The sequence below is a fragment of the Diaphorina citri genome, unplaced genomic scaffold (assembly GCF_000475195.1).
Source record: "Diaphorina citri unplaced genomic scaffold, Diaci psyllid genome assembly version 1.1 scaffold843, whole genome shotgun sequence".
Taxonomy (NCBI): domain Eukaryota; kingdom Metazoa; phylum Arthropoda; class Insecta; order Hemiptera; family Psyllidae; genus Diaphorina; species Diaphorina citri.
The window spans coordinates 25,293-41,968 of NW_007378275.1; the positions used below are offsets into that span (position 1 = coordinate 25,293).

Below are 16,676 nucleotides of genomic sequence, written 5' to 3' on the forward strand. Positions count from 1 at the left end.
AGTACCAACTATAGTTATTATGACAACTATAGTTATTATTCATAGTAAATAGTAAAGTTGATGAATATTATCTTCTGTAGGTCCAAAGCTAGGACCTAATGCTTTATTTTACGAGATCAGAAGTTGGGAACTGGTTTTCGCTCGTATTGATCCACATTAATCTACTCTTACCAGTTTTGACTCTTTGTGTCGATGACTAAAAGCTAAAAGCTTACTATTAAAACCATAGACCAGAGTCGCCAACATAACTTCAGAGTAGAACTTTCGATTAGTCGTCTATAACAGCTATAATAATAATAATTTCAGATTCAGAGTAGTTGAGAGCTTTTATCAAAACTATTACCATATTGTTGATATTGTACCTGGACTACTTTATAAGAGTCATAAGTCACTAGTCCTCATACATGGAGGGCATTACCGGCGACTAGTTAGCCAGTTAGTCACTTTATCAGTAATTCCTCGAACCAGTTTACATAATAATATATAGGTCACAAGTTGGGAACTGGTTTTCGCTCGTATTGATCCACATTAATCTACTCCTAACTTTACTCTTTGTGTCGATGACTAAAAGCTTACTAATAACGATAGACCAAAGTCGCCAACTCTATAACTTCAAATTACTTCAAAGTAGATAGTCCTCTATAACTTTCGATTAGTCGTCTATAACAGCTATAATAATTTCAGATTCAGAGTAGTTGAGAGCTTTTATCTAAACTATTACCATATTGTTGATAGTACCTGGACTACTTCATAAGAGTCATAAGTCACTAGTCCTCATATGGTAGATATTACCGGCGACTAGTTAGCCAGTTAGTCACTTTATCAGTAATTCCTCGAACCAGTTTACATAATAATATATAATGTTAAATAAAATAAGTACATAAGTTTACATAATGGCGTCTGACGCACGATCAGTAGAAAATTACACAATACTGATAAAACCCCAGGTGTGTCTTTTGGGGATTTACTGATTTTCGGTTTGGCGACGAAAATGCTCTTGTGTTGAGTAGGTACGTAGGTAATTTAGGTAGGTTCTCAAAAGTAAGCTTTTTCATGAGACGAGGTAGGTACATTAAGGTTATTTAAGTCTGATTTTTTATCTTCTTCTAAATTTTAAACGTTTCCTAATGGGGTTTTCGTAGACCTCCGTGCTAATGGAAGGTTTCTGCGAAGCAAATTGTCCGGTTTTCAGATTAGGGTAGTTTATGAGGTCCTAACATCGTCAACTCCATTTTTGAATAAGAGGTTCGGAAATTACTACGTACCTATACATTCTATTAGGTAGGCGATTTCTACAAGTGTTTTCAATTTCAGAAGACCTTAGCCAGCTTGAGTGGGGCCGTTCCGAGAACGATCCTTAGCTGTTCACTCTGTTCAGGACAAAACCCGCTCTGGGTGAGAATTGCACCTGTGACTTAGCGCTTTAAGAGAGACAGAGCGCTTACAAGGGGGACAAGGGAGACGAGTTACCTTTCAAGCTAACTAGCCTGGGTCCTGGGATACAGCTCCTTTTAGTCCCTTGATTTTTATGCGGTAGACCTGAATCGTCCCATCCCAAACTTAAGCTAACAAGGCTGACTTACAGCTCCTTAGTCCCTTGATTTTTATGGCGTAGACCTGAATCGTCCCATCCCAAACTTAAGCTAACAAGGCTGACTTGCAGCTCCTTAGTCCCTTGATTTTCACGGGGTAGACCTGATCTTTCAAGCTAACTAGCCTGGGATACAGCTCCTTTTAGTCCCTTGATTTTTATGGGGTAGACCTGAATCGTCCCATCCCAAACTTAAGCTAACAAGGCTGACTTGCAGCTCCTTAGTCCCTTGATTTTCACGGGGTAGACCTGATAGATATCTTAAATAACTTTATCGTGGCCTGTTCCACGATCGACTGGTACTGAGCCTCCGTTTAAATTTCAAGCGCAGAAAAACTGTCGTACCTATTATTTGTCAGTTGTCGCCTTGTCACAGATATATGTAATAAAAAAAAATGAAGTCTCTATATTCCTACAAATTTATTGGGTACAAAACTGAAAGACCAGAGTGAATTTATATAATATTCTTTGTTATCTGGTTTAATATGGTTACTTACAAGGATTATTAAATAAATTGAAATAAAAAAAAAACATTGGAAGTTGGAAGAAATAGAACCTCCTATCGCTCGAACTTGTAGATATGGAGTTGGTTATCTTCTAGTTAACTGGAGAGATACACCTTCGTATTTACCTAGGATTTCTTTTAATGTGATTATGAGTAACTATAACTATACATATTTACTATCTGGTTGCTAAGGTAGACCTAGCACCCAAGATATTCACCCCAAGTCAGATAACAGTATAGGTATGACCAATATTATGGCTGTTATCAGAAAGCACACAAAGCACGTATTGGTACAGCTGGTAGTAGCAACTAGCAAGATAACTACACTACCAGTATATCTACAAATTATTGGTGTCATTTAAAACGAGAAAATCAGCACTGAGGTTAATTGAATTTACCACTCTAACCTATAAGGTACCTGCAAGGTAACTACACTACCAGTATATCTACAAACCATTGGTGTCATTTAAAACGAGAAAATCAGCACTGAGGTTAATTGAATTTACCACTCTAACCTATAAGGTACCTAATGCACCTATCTATATTCTAAAATAAAAAAGCCAGAAACAGCGTGCATTTCTTGACAACTTTGCTGGCAACAAGATACATATGCTTGAAGTCGGCAATCAGACAGAAGCGTTTGTAGTTGCCTTATAGATAGAGAGAAGAAGAGAACAAGAGGAGACATAAATCTATAAAGTAGAAGATTATGAAAGAAAAACAAGATGAATATAAAGTAGAAGAAGAATATGAAGAAGTTCTCAAGGAGACTAAAATAAAAAGCCAGAAACAGCGTGCATTTCTTGACAACTTTGTTGGCAACAAGATATGCTTGAAGTCGGCAATCAGACAGAAGCGTTTGTAGTTGCCTTATGGATAGAGAGAAGAAGAGAACAAGAGAAGACATAAATCTATAAAGTAGAAGATTATGAAAGAAAAACAAGATGAATATAAAGTAGAAGAAGAATATGAAGAAGTTCTCAAGGAGAAGAAGATCTTTGACATTGACGCTGATGCTAGAGTACACAATACTGTACTCACTACTATAAACAATATAAATATTGTAAGAAATGAAGTAATTAAACCTAACGGTATGACGTCTCCTGAAGAAGACACTAAAATTGAAAGTGAAGCCAATCGAGGAGGATACCCTCGTCTACATGGAAAAAACGACAATGAAACTTGTCACACCTACGACAATTTTGAAGAGGAAAAAGATTTAGATATCGATGGAGGTCCAAGCATTCAAGATGATTGTGATGGAAGTTTAAAAATTGAATCCATCGAGGCTAGAAATATCAACAAAGAAAATTGAGAGACCCTTTTCAGACCGTCAACAAAAGTTTCGATCAAATACCTATGATCTTTTGTCTCTTTGAACCTTTCCTTCTTTGAAACCCTTAAACCGGTCTACATTTCTAGAGGAAAAAGTTTTTCCTTTCTTTTTCCTTGCAGCAATACTACAATGTTTCCATATTCGTTGACAATGTTGACACCAATTAGGGACTTATTAATACCTGACCTTCAAGGACAAGCATGGTTCTAAGAAAATGCAGACAAGCTTCGGTTATAATTATGGAAGTTACTGTCTCAAATATGGCAAACAATCAAGACGACAGCAGACTCCATCACGCCTTGAAGTTCAGCATTCGGACGCCATTCTGTCCCGATAAAAAATAAAAGAATAACAATTATAAATGCTGCTGCGAACGTTTGCAGCTCGTCTCGGGCTGGACGTTATCCTTCCTCTTTCTCTCTCTTTAAACTTAAACTAAGAACTGCTTCTGATTACAGGGTTATATCCATGATAGGTACTGAATAACAAAAATAATAATTATGTGTACGTATGTATGTATGTGACCTTTAACTGACTCCGAATTCCGAATTTAACTTGAAAAGTAAAGAAAAAAAAAAGACTACTACTGTCGAAAACATTAGAACTATACCTACATAGGTAATTAATTACGTGGTGAACTAAACTCGACCGTTTTGCATTTGGTTTGGATGTCTGTATGTTCCGCTATAACTCGCGATTGCCTGGTCTGATTTTGATGAAATTTGGTACTTATGTTCCTTGAATCAAGGCACGTCGCTGATTGAAATTTGGGGCCCCAAAGTTGAACGGGCCCCCCGTTACGATCTTTCAAAGCTTTACGATCCCCCAATACAGTTGCCGCGCATATCAATACATATTCATATGCGTGGGAAGTCAAGATGGTAAACCCTTGACAATCTATTGTTCTGTCAAAGGTTCAAAATGAACCAAAGGTAAATCTTTTGTTTTGTTTAAAAGGTTCAAAATCAAAAATTCTTTAATTTTATTTTTTAGAGTGATTGACAGGTTTTAAAATAGTGTCACCTCTTTTTTTTTAGATATAGGTACCTACATAAGACGTGTAGATAGTTTTATTTCTGTTTTAATACATAATTATCCAGAAGACATTTTTCAAAGCAGGACATTTTTCTAAATCCTAAATTTGTCCAAAATTCAAATATGTAGGTACCAAGTTAAACAACAATTTTATTGTCGATATGAGAGGACGTTATTGTTAAAGTTTAGCTTAGGCAAAGGAATCTGAGTGAGGTCTTCAGTTCACAGAACCACTAGTTACGTGGTGCCATAGGTCTACATATTATATTGAAAAAAATTGAATGTTTAAATTGAAAAAAAAAAAAAAAAAAATTGACCTGAAATAATGAACATTAGGTAGGTATCTGTGCACCTACCTATTTATGACAAGCATTTAATAAATTAATACTTAAATTCAAAATGTAGAATACATCCATCATTATTACCTATATTGCATAGGTATTATCATAAAAAAAAACAGCGGCAGTAACAGCTCGTGATTGCCCAGATGGTCACCCATACATATACCAACCACTGTCAATGTAGCTTAACTTCAGTGAACCATCGGGAAGTTGTGTATTCAACGTGCTATCGCCACTACTGGTTCAGCGTAAAAAAATTAATTACGTGGTGCCATCTATCGGTCTTGTGAAGAACTACGCAGTCGTTCCCAAGCACGTGCTGCATTCAGTGAGGAAAAACAAAACTACGAATGTAAACAAATCTTTTAATAAATCAGAGCGGGAAATTTCAAATATTTTATCGATAGGGATTTTAAATAATTTTTCTTAGTGACATTTTCTGCTAAAAATATATGAGGTTTTTACTATTGAAAGTCCAACTTTTGTGCTAATTTACTTTTGTCCTTCCTTTTATCATACCTGCCTATCTACCTACTTAATGATAAATTTATATTCACTAAACATCCACAACTTCAAGTGATAAGAAAATGATATAACAGTGCGGTTAAAAATAAATGGTCAGAGTGGAAGATAAAGACCATTTCAAGATTTTCAAACTGAAGTCTAAATGGTCGTGAATTCTAATTTCACCGGAGTTCTCAAGAAGTTCAGTGGTACCCTATGGTACTTGGTGAAGTTTGGATGTGTCACACACTGTGTGATGGAGTACTTCGGCGACTTTGTTTTTGTAAGTGTACTTACCTACTGGTCTACTTACCCATCAGTCTACAACTCTATAGGTAATGGAACAAATTTAATATTGTCTAAATTTCTACCCAAGTAGAAACATGTTAACATAAGACTGCCAGCCTGTAAGTGTGATTTTGCAGGTTCTATCCCTGTCTGGGGCAAACTTTATTCAAAACAAATAAGGCTTCTCAGAACAGCTGGCTTTCTCCAATCCTGTCCTCCTTCTTTCTTCAATTTCACAATTTCAGGCAAATGAGTCCTCCTTTGTTATAGTTCCCTCAATCACACTTTTTTTTTAAATGAAATCTAATTGCATACAATTGTCTTTTTTTAGTGCACAGGACCTTCCATGGAGCCAACAATATACACTAACAATGTGGTAATCTCTGATCAGATGAGTGTTTGGATGAAACGCATTGACAAGGGAGACATTGTCATCGCCAAACTTCCTCATGACAGAAATCAACTAATTTGTAAACGAGTTACAGGACTTCCAGGTGATAGAGTTTGGGCAGGCTATTCATATCAAAAAGTGAGTTCCTATATTTAAATGTAGCAATGAAATTCAATATCAATCTTTAAATTGCCAAAATATGGAAAATCTATTTCATGCTCATATAGGCTGGGCAGTGCTCTTGACATTTGTGCACCTCCTGACATTACTAGATAGAGATATCTAGTTTCAAATAATTAATCTAGGACATCTAGGTAGTTTAATTTTGATCTACTACAATTATCGATTTTCTAGGTATCTAAAGTAGCCTAAGCATTAGATACCTGTAGGCAGCTTTTTTTTTTTTTTTTTTTTTTTTTTTTTTTTTTTTTAATTCCTTCTCCAATTTTTTTACGAGAGTATGGTCCCATACCTCAGGGACTATTGAGGGGTAAAGTCATCTGCAGGATCTGGCCTTTAAATGACCTGAAAATCTTCAGCTGATAAATGTTGTGTAGGTATATTTGAGTCAAATGATTATGTAGGGAGTCCTCATTGGGGAAAATTTGCCACTGTTTTCATTTTTCCCTTTGCTTTTTATTTAGGAGTGCTCACTGAGGGTATAGGCAGGTATTTTATTTTTTGAAATGTTTTGTAATAGGTAGGCATGTCTGATCTGGTTTATCTTCTAGTCAGGATATTTATATTATGTGCATGACCTTGCAATATTCAGTCTTGCTTGATTAAATATCAAGAACTGAAAGGAAATCTTTATTGTGTATCCTGGTTAATTCTGTAGTTTGTTCAATCACATGGAAAAAGAGAAGGAAGTACTGAGTCCTTACAGGTGCAGAATGTTAGGGGAGATTTGAGGGGCAATACTGAGGGCCTTGTAAGTTCTCCCACTTGTACTGCCTTTCTGCCCCTGTTTTTTTTTTTTGCCAAATTTAGACCTTAATTCGTACCTAGAACATTCTGCTTGTTAACATTCTATTTACTTGTTAAGTTTTAAAATTAAAAGTTGTGCTTGGAACCTGATGGTGTTTATTGACGCATTTACTATAAAGTACAGATGCATGAAGAACGTCCAACGAAATGGACCATATTAGATTGAACAAGATCCAAGGTAGTTACTGATTGTTATTTTTGGGTGCAAAGCCATTTCTTAGCGCGAAGCCCGACAGTACACGTTCAGGTGCGTAGCCAACAAATAACATATATCATACTAAAAATTAGAGACAAAAGGCTGAGTGCATCATGAACCACATGTCCTTTTATGTAGGGTGTTTAGGTACCTACCTACAGGGTAAATTACAAATTATTCAAGTACCTTTGTACACACGAGGAAGTAGATTTGGAAACCCGTCTTTTAGGGCTATTTACGCCTACACCCAAGCCTCAGAGTGATTTTTTACTTTCCTTATCCTATAGGAAGTAGGAAGGAAAGTAATGTAATCGGGTCAAATTTTCGATGGTCAGATTTTTTTCAAGTAGGAGGTACACACGAGGAAGTAGATTTGGAAATGTTTAACCCGCCTTTTAGGGCTATTTACGCCTACACCCAAGCCTCAGAGTGGTTTTTTACTTTCCTTATCCTATAGGAAGTAGGAAGGAAAGTAATGTAATCGGGTCAAATTTTCGATGGTCAGATTTTTTTCAAGTAGGTACCTACCTACTAAGTTTAAAAAAAATTGAAGAAAATTATTTTCGGTACACATGAACAGGGTGCCTAAAAATTATGCACAGTATCGATAAAAAATTATGCACACTATTCAAAGTAAAAAAAAAAAAAATCAAAATTTCGAATTTCCCGCCAACTTTACAAGTTTACAAGCTCATGAAGGCTCTGTGTTAAGTTACCACATCATTTTCCACTCGCCAAGAAAGGCCGAGAATGGCCTATCTCAGCCCTGTACATAAAAACAGCCTAAACATAACATTGAAATTTTGAGCTACTGCTAGCAGAAACCGACTATGAATTTGATTATATATGAAGCGTGCTAGACCTGATAAACCTGTCTATTGACGCTTGTACCTCTCTTAGCTTACTCGATTATAATTATTATCGATTAATCAAGTAATTGATAAAATAGATTGCATGCTTCAGAAATCCTTGGGGCGAATTTAAAACTCGATAAAAAAAGCTCTTTGCGTCTCTCGTCAATCCATTTTCTTCTTTTTCTTGTCGCTTGTCCTCGTCGTTGGATGAAATTAGTGAAATAGTCGCGAGACGCCCTTCTTTCTAGCTCGCTATGCTATTTTGATGGGCGGTTGATTGTTTTATGTGAGTTCGGAAGAATTTTAATCGGTTTTATTTTATTTCTGTGTGTAAATATAAAGTTAAAATCAAGTATATATTCTCCCTACCTTCTTAATAACTTAATTTATGATTAACCTCCTTGAGCTAAATTTCCTGTAATCCAATATCAACTCGGTAATAGGTTAAATCGTTTCTGTGTCAAACTTGTTTGTTAAAATTGAATCAAAAGTGGCAAAGTTCGATGTAAGTTGGTAACAGAAGTGGATGAAAAGTCAAGTAGTCAAGCCAGAGAATCATTTTAGTTAGCTTGAAGTTTGTTTTTCACTAGGAATACATACTTAATAATGATAGTAATAGCGCCTATGTAGACAGAAGAATCAACCTTTACCACTACAAGTCAGTTTGTCTAATCCACCAAGTGGTTTCAGTTTTAATTACTAATGTTCCTAGATACCTATAACATCTAGATTTTAGAGTTAACAAAAAATAATTTTATCAGTGCTGTGATTTTTAGTTTCTGGATATCCCAGTGAAGTTCCAACCTCTACAATTATGTTTCAAAATCAAACCAAAAGATGCATCTAATCCTTCTTGGATTTCCCCTGGTATCATAGTGTTCAATGTTGAGATCTGTATGTTGAAAAGGATTGGCATCCACCATGTTAAGCAGTCGCTCCAAACACTTGCTACACTGCCTCCTCTTGTTCACTGTTATCGTTGTGTTTGAGCTCTTCACTGGAGGTGTTAAACTAACACCAGAGTCTACATTTGACCCTTGGGTTCGGTATGGATTTTTTGGATGTAGTATTTTGTATATTTTAAGATATCTAACATTTCTGCCTCTGCCACAAGTGCTGTTCAACTTTGCTGGGTTAGTTTTCTACAATGCTTTCCCTGATAAAGTAGTGTTGAAAGGTTCACCTCTCCTGGCACCATTCATTTGTATAAGGATTGTTACAAGAGGAGATTATGCTCAGTTGGTGAAGGATAATGTGGCTCGCAACATGGCAAGATGTAATGAAGCAGGCTTGGAAAACTACATCATAGAAGTTGTTACAGATAAACCAGTGGGTCTACCTATTCACAGGAGGATACGAGAAGTTGTAGTACCCAAGTCTTACAAAACAAAGAGTGGGGCTTTATTTAAAGCTAGAGCTCTACAGTACTGCCTAGAAGACAATGTGAATATCTTATCTGGATCAGACTGGGTTGTTCATTTGGACGAGGAGACTCTTCTTACTGAAAATTCTATTCGAGGTGTACTTAACTTTGTATTGGATGGCAAACATCACTTTGGACAAGTAATATCTTATCTGGATCAGACTGGGTTGTCCATTTGGACGAGGAGACTCTTCTTACTGAAAATTCTATTCGAGGTGTACTTAACTTTGTATTGGATGGCAAACATCACTTTGGACAAGGATTGATCACCTATGCTAATGAAGAAGTTGTGAATTGGGTGACTACCCTGGCAGATAGCTTCAGAGTGGCAGATGATATGGGCAAGCTACGACTTCAGTTCTCACTGTTCCACAAACCTCTGCTCAGTTGGAAAGGATCCTATGTAGTAACTCAGGTAAGCTACATAACTTAAATTAATTTCTATTTGCCTAGTTTCTTAGTAAGTAAAAACCGAAGTGCCTACTTACGTATCTAGGTAAGTAGTAAGTACCTTTTAATCCCAGTTCTAAAATTTCATGTTGAAAAGCACTTTGGCTTTTGCACAAACAAAAAATTCCAATTTTCAATAATATGTGGTCAAGTAAGTGATAACCCCAACAAAGTGTAAACTACTACTTTATCATACTTCAATACTACTTTATTGAACAGAATGTAAATTACTTGTACTTACTGACCTGCTTTAACCCCGGGTCAATACTTTATGTGTAAAATATTTCTTATCATGAATGCTCACAATACCTACCTATGTATTGGGTAGGTAGATGCCTACTAGCATTAGATACCTAGCTAAGTACTTGGTTATTAATAAAAATTACATGTTTTGGGCAAAGTCCAAGATAAACAATTAATGTACAATGCACATTAACCTAGGTGTCTACTTCTAAACTAGACACCAAATACCTACAGGGTGTTTTTGCCTTAATATTGTGCACACACTCAGTGTTACCTACAAACTGACTTATTACTTCCCTGTACTGATTTAAAAAGAAGTATTTACTTACTTCTTCTGTTTGCCCAAGTTTTAACTTACTAAATGACTCTGCTAATAGGTATTACACTCTTTACCACCTTATCTTTTTTACTGGTCCATTATTGTGATCAAAAATGTCATACAAACAAGGGGGAGAAAAAAAAAAATTGGAGTTGAACCCATGCTCTTCTGCTTAGCAGGTACATACTTCCATTTTACTTAGAGCAGCTAATTCATCCTGTATAAATTAACCCCCACTCAGATACTCACCTAGTTGAAATTATGTCTCAGCTGGTACATACCATTACTTGCCTTATAGGTAGCTAAGTGATATAACAAACTAATAACTGAGTTATATTACAGTGTCCACTGCACTGACGTGTTAGCTACTAATCATAGCGGCTCCTCACATACCTGAATTTATTTTTAATATGAGGGATTTGTTACTCCCTAGGCATAAGAGAGAATGAGGTCAGCAATTAATTTTGCAACTAAATAAGAATGTACCTAGTTATGTACATAAGTAAGTGGTACTCGAGTGTTGTCTAGAATGAAAATTATCTACCTTTAGTTACTTATTGTATTAAAAAATAGAAAGTAAAAAACTTTGGTACCGAAACACCCATTTAAAGGGAGTCATAATATCCGTGTATTTAAATACAAAAGTATCTCTACATACAATTAAAGGAACATAAAAAATATCTCAAGAGTCCTAAAGCTCAACCGGATCTACTTACAGTGTGTTTCAGATAAGGTGGCACACATGTTGGGCACGCGTCGTGCACGCGATATGTCATGCCACTCTGCCTATAGATAATATGAATATGAGGGTCCGAGTTTTGGCTTGAGGGGAGACTTAATTGATGATTGGGCGATAAGGCAGAAGATAAAGGCTTTGAACACACATAACACACACGTTGGTACTCAGGGGCCTTTGTTTTGGACAAAATTGATGGCATGTTGAGAGATGGTCACTAGTCAGGTTATGATAAGGTGGAATTAGACATGGAGGCATTTACCTACCTACCTATGTACCTATCCATGTAGGTAGTACCTACCTATGTACCTATCCATGTAGGTAGTACCTACCTATGTAGTCTATCTACATAGAATAGAATAGAATATACCTTGTTTATCCTGTTCGAATGAGACTAATAAGTCCCTTTACCCCAGCAGTTTAAACACAAGGTCTCGTGTATTTTATGGTTATAATAAGGTGGAATTAGACATGGAACCATATATCTACCTACCTATCTACATAGCATAGAATATACCTTGTTTATCCTGCTCGAATGAGACTAAAAAGTCCCTTTACCCCAGCAGTCCAAACAAGCTCTCGTGTATTTTATGGGTTTGACAACATAGTACGTAATGTTTACATCAAAAGACCTACTTAAGCAGTAGGACTATACTTGGGTACTTGCCTATTAACACTCCTGGGATGTAAATATGAAATAGGTATATGTAGGTACCTACCCACCCGTGTAGCTAGTACCTACCTATCTGTCTACATCTACATACATAGGTTAATAGTTGGACTATACTGGCCGATTACTCCTCTTGGGATGTAAATATGTTATATGTAGATGTAGGCATGCATTATCTATAGATTATAGATACCTATGTATATAGTTACCTACTTTACTTGTCATGTGTTGAACGTTGTACCCGACATGTGAATTTTATCAGGTGTAACATTGTACCTACTAACATTGGATATTATTATCCCGTAATGGTCGATCCCGTTTTTGGGATATGCTGCTACTATAGGGAAATCCTTAAAAATTGTCCAATATATTGAGAGGTGTTCCCTTACAATATCTCGTTTCCGGTAATTTTTTTTATGAACAATGAATTAGAAAGCTGTTTGTATTTTTATTTCCTACATATTATACATTTACACTTTTCTTCTAGGATGTACCATTATCCCGTAACGGTCGGGAAGGAAAGTAATGTAATCGGGTCAAATTTTCGATGGTCAGATTTTTTTCAAGTAGGTACCTAAGTAGGTACTAAGTTTAAAAAAAAAAAGTAAAAATGAAGAAAATTATTTTCGGTACACATGAACAGGGTGCCTAAAAATTATGCACAGTATCGATAAAAAATTATGCACACTATTCAAAGTAGGGGAAGGTGGCCATGTTCTCATACACCATTTTGTTTTGCGTCTCTCGTCAATCCATTTTCTTCTTTTTCTTGTCGCTTGTCCTCGTCGTTGGATGAAATTAGTGAAATAGTCGCGAGACGCCCTTCTTTCTAGCTCGCTATGCTATTTTGATGGGCGGTTGATTGTTTTATGTGAGTTCGGAAGAATTTTAATCGGTTTTATTTTATTTCTGTGTGTAAATATAAAGTTAAAATCAAGTATTTATTCTCCCTACCTTCTTAATAACTTAATTTATAATTAACCTCCTTGAGCTAAATTTCCTGTAATCCAATACCAACTCGGTAATAGGTTAAATCGTGTCTGTGTCAAACTAGTTTGTTAAAATTGAATCAAAAGTGGCAAAGTTCGATGTAAGTTGGTAACAGAAGTGGATGAAAAGTCAAGTAGTCAAGCCAGAGAATCATTTTAGTTAGCTTGAAGTTTGTTTTTCACTAGGAATACATAATAATGATAGTAATAGCGCCTATGTAGACAGAAGAATCAACCTTTACCACTACAAGTCAGTTTGTCTAATCCACCAAGTGGTTTCATAGCCGACTTCTGAGCAGTTGTAGGGTCCTATTGCTATTTCCTCACTTACTTACAAGTAGGTACTTAGGTACCTATGTAAGTATGATTAGGAAGCTAAAATCAGTCGTTTGGAACGACGGATCTAGGAAAAAAAACATGTCTCGACTGTGTTTGTAGACAATGTTACTGAAAGTGATATGTCTGGTTCAGTTTTCGAGGTATCTGGTGTTATTCTGGTGTCGGTAACTGCAGTTGTTTTGATGACGTTTGTAGTATAAGTTCGTACACAAGTACCAAAGTACCTACTACAAGATTACTGCTTTGATAGGATTAGAATACCTATATTTATTATTTATCTCTAATATCTAAGGCTCTCCATATAATGGATGTAGGTAGGTAGGTTTAGGTAGGTATTGTAAGTAAGTAAGTAAGTAAGTAGTTGGTAAGTACCTACATACAGGTAGTAAGCTCTAATATCTGAGGCTCCCTGATAGGATGTAGGTAAGGTACCTATAACAAGTTCCAAGTCCCCAAGTAGGTATAATAAATAGTACGTTGTATAAAAGTATAATAGGTACCTGCATACCTAACTAAGTAGGTATCTAGCTAAATGATTGTACCTATTAGGTTCAACTTATTCTGTAGACAGGACGTGGGATATAAAGAAGAGCTCTTCATGTAAGTAAGAAGACCGAAGTGCTTTATTTTTAGTGCGGATTATGTCTAGGAAGGAAGTCAGTCCCATTACATCTGGAGACTAGTAGGTAATAGTACTTTACTACCTACTCACTTAGGTAATAATACTTACCTTGGTACCTACCTAATACCAGAAAGTAATAACAATAGGTACCAGGTAGGTAGGTACTGAGATCATTCAGTCCAAATAATAAAATCCAAGTTGTAATAAACATTTAAGTAGGTATATGTACCAATGTACCTACGTACATAAGTAGGTACTTGGGTACTTACCAGAAGGAAAATGGGGGTCTTTTCTGACGAAATTCCTGTGTGTGGAGTCCAGTATGTAGGGCTATTGAACCCACATACCTACGAGTACCTATAACCTACTTGAGTAAGTAAGAGCTAAAGAGCTGAATAGGTCTAACTTAACAATGTCTTCTGTTACGAGGGAATTGACCCTCGTCTGTCTAGCATACCTAGGGTAAGTGTACCATTTATTCGCCCACCTAAAAAACGTACCATTTATTGGCCCACCTGTATTATTGGCCACATAAGTCTGAGCTGGACGAACTTTTTCAAGATCCAATTCCATCAAAAGAAAGGGCTTAAAGACTGCTATCGAACCAGTGCTAGTCAAAAATTGTAGTCATAAAAACAAAAATTAGAAAAATAAATGTGGGCAGGTGGGCCAATAAATGGTACGTTTTTTAGGTGGGCGAATAAATGGTACACTTACCCTATTAGTTATTTGTTCTCCTATTCATAGTTCAAAAATTAGAGGATGTCCCAAAATTCGTGACATTTCCGTGACAAGCTTCTTAAATTACCGACCTATGTCAACCTAAAGAAAAGCCCAAAGTTAACCTTTTATTGTTCACAATGTAGTTAAATACAAGTAAGAGTTAAATAAGTCCAACAATGTCTTCCCTTTTCAATAGACGCACAATTAATTAATTCGCGTCCTATACGAATACTTTACGTCGCGTCAAACCTTACCTAATCGTCTTTTATGTTGGAACATAAACTGACATTAATGAGCGCATCCACACTATTTGCATAATGATGAACATAAATAGGCAGTGGCGTGGCGTGAGATTTACAAAAGGGGACTCAGTAAACCCCATTTACAGTATGCCGATCAGTGCCCTAAGTATACTTAAATATGTATGACTAAAGTATGGAAATTTGGAAAAGTATCTTACAAGTCTAACCGTCGTATGTATGAAAGCCAGAAACTAAAGTTTAACTTAAGACGAACAATGTTGCCAATTTCATGTCATTTCTTGAGATAACTGGCTAGATTTCATGAAATTTGGCAAGATTTTCATTTCAAGTTAAACTAAAGTTTATCTTTACTTAGACTTCATACATACGGCGGTAATAGTCAAGAGAAAAGTAGCATTTTGAATTTGGACAATTTAGATCAAAATATGGAATTTAAATTCCCTACACAATGCAAAATATGGAAATACTTTTCCATACTTTGGTACTTTCACTGATTTTGGTTATACGTAATCACTAAATCATTGCCTATTTTTGACAAGTGGTAAAAATAAAAAGAGGGGGTGATGATACCGTAGAAATTCGTAGATTCGTATAACCTTAACACATCTTTTAGGGCTGTTTACTCCTACACCTAAGCCTCAAAGCGGGCTGTGTACCTATGGAGTTAAGTTATACCGTAGAGAGAAAGCTTTCCCTAAGTTCCTTGGATGATACACCACTGAATTAATACACAGGAAACATGCGTTCAGCTATGCCATAGGACATGGCTCATTATACACAATCTTTAAGTAGTATGATAGGTAAATGTAATCCCACTGCATTATCACAACAACTTAGTAGTGTAGATTGGGATTCTATGAAAGAAATGTCATCTTGTGATCAAATGATGGATTTCTTCTATGATCACATTAAAAATGCCGTTTTGTTGTGTATACCTGAAAACAGCAAAAAAAGATTGAACTCCAAAAGAAAGTTTCCCTTTTGGTGGAACAAAAATACAATCAAGTTATACCTTAGAAAAGAGAGGTTAAGAAAAGTTAAATCAAAAAATTCCAACCAAATTAGTGAATACAATACTTTAAGAAAAAAAGTTAAAAAACAGATTAAAATAGACTATCAAACACACATAGATAGTCTATCTACATAGAATAGAATATACCTTGTTTATCCTGTTCGAATGAGACTAAGTAATAAGTCCCTTTACTTACCCCAGCAGTTTAAACACAAGGTCTCGTGTATTTTATGGTTATAATAAGGTGGAATTAGACATGGAGCCATATATCTACCTACCTATCTACATAGAATAGAATATACTTTGTTTATCCTGCTCGAATGAGACCAAAAAGTCCCTTTACCCCAGCAGTCTAAACAAGGTCTCGTGTATTTTATGGGTTTGACAACATAGGCGTAACTTCCAAAGTTGTTAGTGGTGTGGCGCAAGCCTCACACTCGGTATTGTTAGGTACTGCCACTGTGCAGATTCAAGATTCCATTGGGCAGTGGCATATCCTCTTATCACCTTCAGCTTTTTGTAATTGACTTTGGTAATACTTATTCTTTGTTTTATTTATTAAGTGGTTAAGCTTGTTCCTATATTGTTTATATCTTTGTAATAACACAATGTTAAACGGTTCTCTTTTGCACTTTGCGTGCAAATCATCTCTTTTTTTAATACTAGCTATTAACCCTTCTGTTATCCAAGGAGTTTTTTTTAATATTTGCTTTCTACGTTTAACAACTGAATTTTTTTCGACGTATTCTTGGAGTTGCTTGATGAGCAGATCTGCGCTCTGATTAGCATCTTGACAAGACAATACATTTTCCCATTTTTCCTCAGCAAGTTCTGAACGAATTGAATTGTAGTCTATCTC

At 35.9% G+C, this 16,676-nt stretch overlaps 2 protein-coding genes across 2 annotated transcripts in view; both read left to right on the plus strand.

The window, feature by feature from the left end:
- Positions 1–5,206: 5,206 nt before the first annotated feature.
- Positions 5,207–7,081, plus strand: LOC103512481 (mitochondrial inner membrane protease subunit 1-like). Its single transcript, XM_017445427.2, has 3 exons — positions 5,207–5,595; positions 5,932–6,129; positions 6,451–7,081. The coding sequence occupies exons 1-3, from the start codon at positions 5,476–5,478 to the stop codon at positions 6,532–6,534; spliced, it is 402 nt and encodes a 133-aa protein (XP_017300916.2). The 5' UTR covers positions 5,207–5,475; the 3' UTR covers positions 6,535–7,081.
- Positions 7,082–8,205: 1,124 nt separating this feature from the next.
- The window catches only part of LOC103512482 (beta-1,4-mannosyltransferase egh), an 82,734-nt gene continuing 74,263 nt past the window's right edge, over positions 8,206–16,676 (plus strand). Inside the window, exons 1-2 of the mRNA XM_026825932.1 lie at positions 8,206–9,547; positions 9,667–9,866. Coding sequence (XP_026681733.1) covers positions 8,950–9,547; positions 9,667–9,866 — 798 coding nt within the window. The 5' untranslated portion in view covers positions 8,206–8,949. The remainder of the gene's footprint in view (positions 9,548–9,666; positions 9,867–16,676) is intronic.

Excerpts from the sequence above, each read along its gene's own strand:
- LOC103512481 (XM_017445427.2), top strand. The coding sequence starts at position 5,476 with ATGGTCGTGAATTCTAATTTCACCGGAGTTCTCAAGAAGTTCAGTGGT. Across the intron at positions 5,596-5,931 it reads ACTTCGGCGACTTTGTTTTT|TGCACAGGACCTTCCATGGA; the intron begins GTAAGTGTACTT and ends GTCTTTTTTTAG. Across the intron at positions 6,130-6,450 it reads CAGGCTATTCATATCAAAAA|TATGGTCCCATACCTCAGGG; the intron begins GTGAGTTCCTAT and ends TTTTTACGAGAG.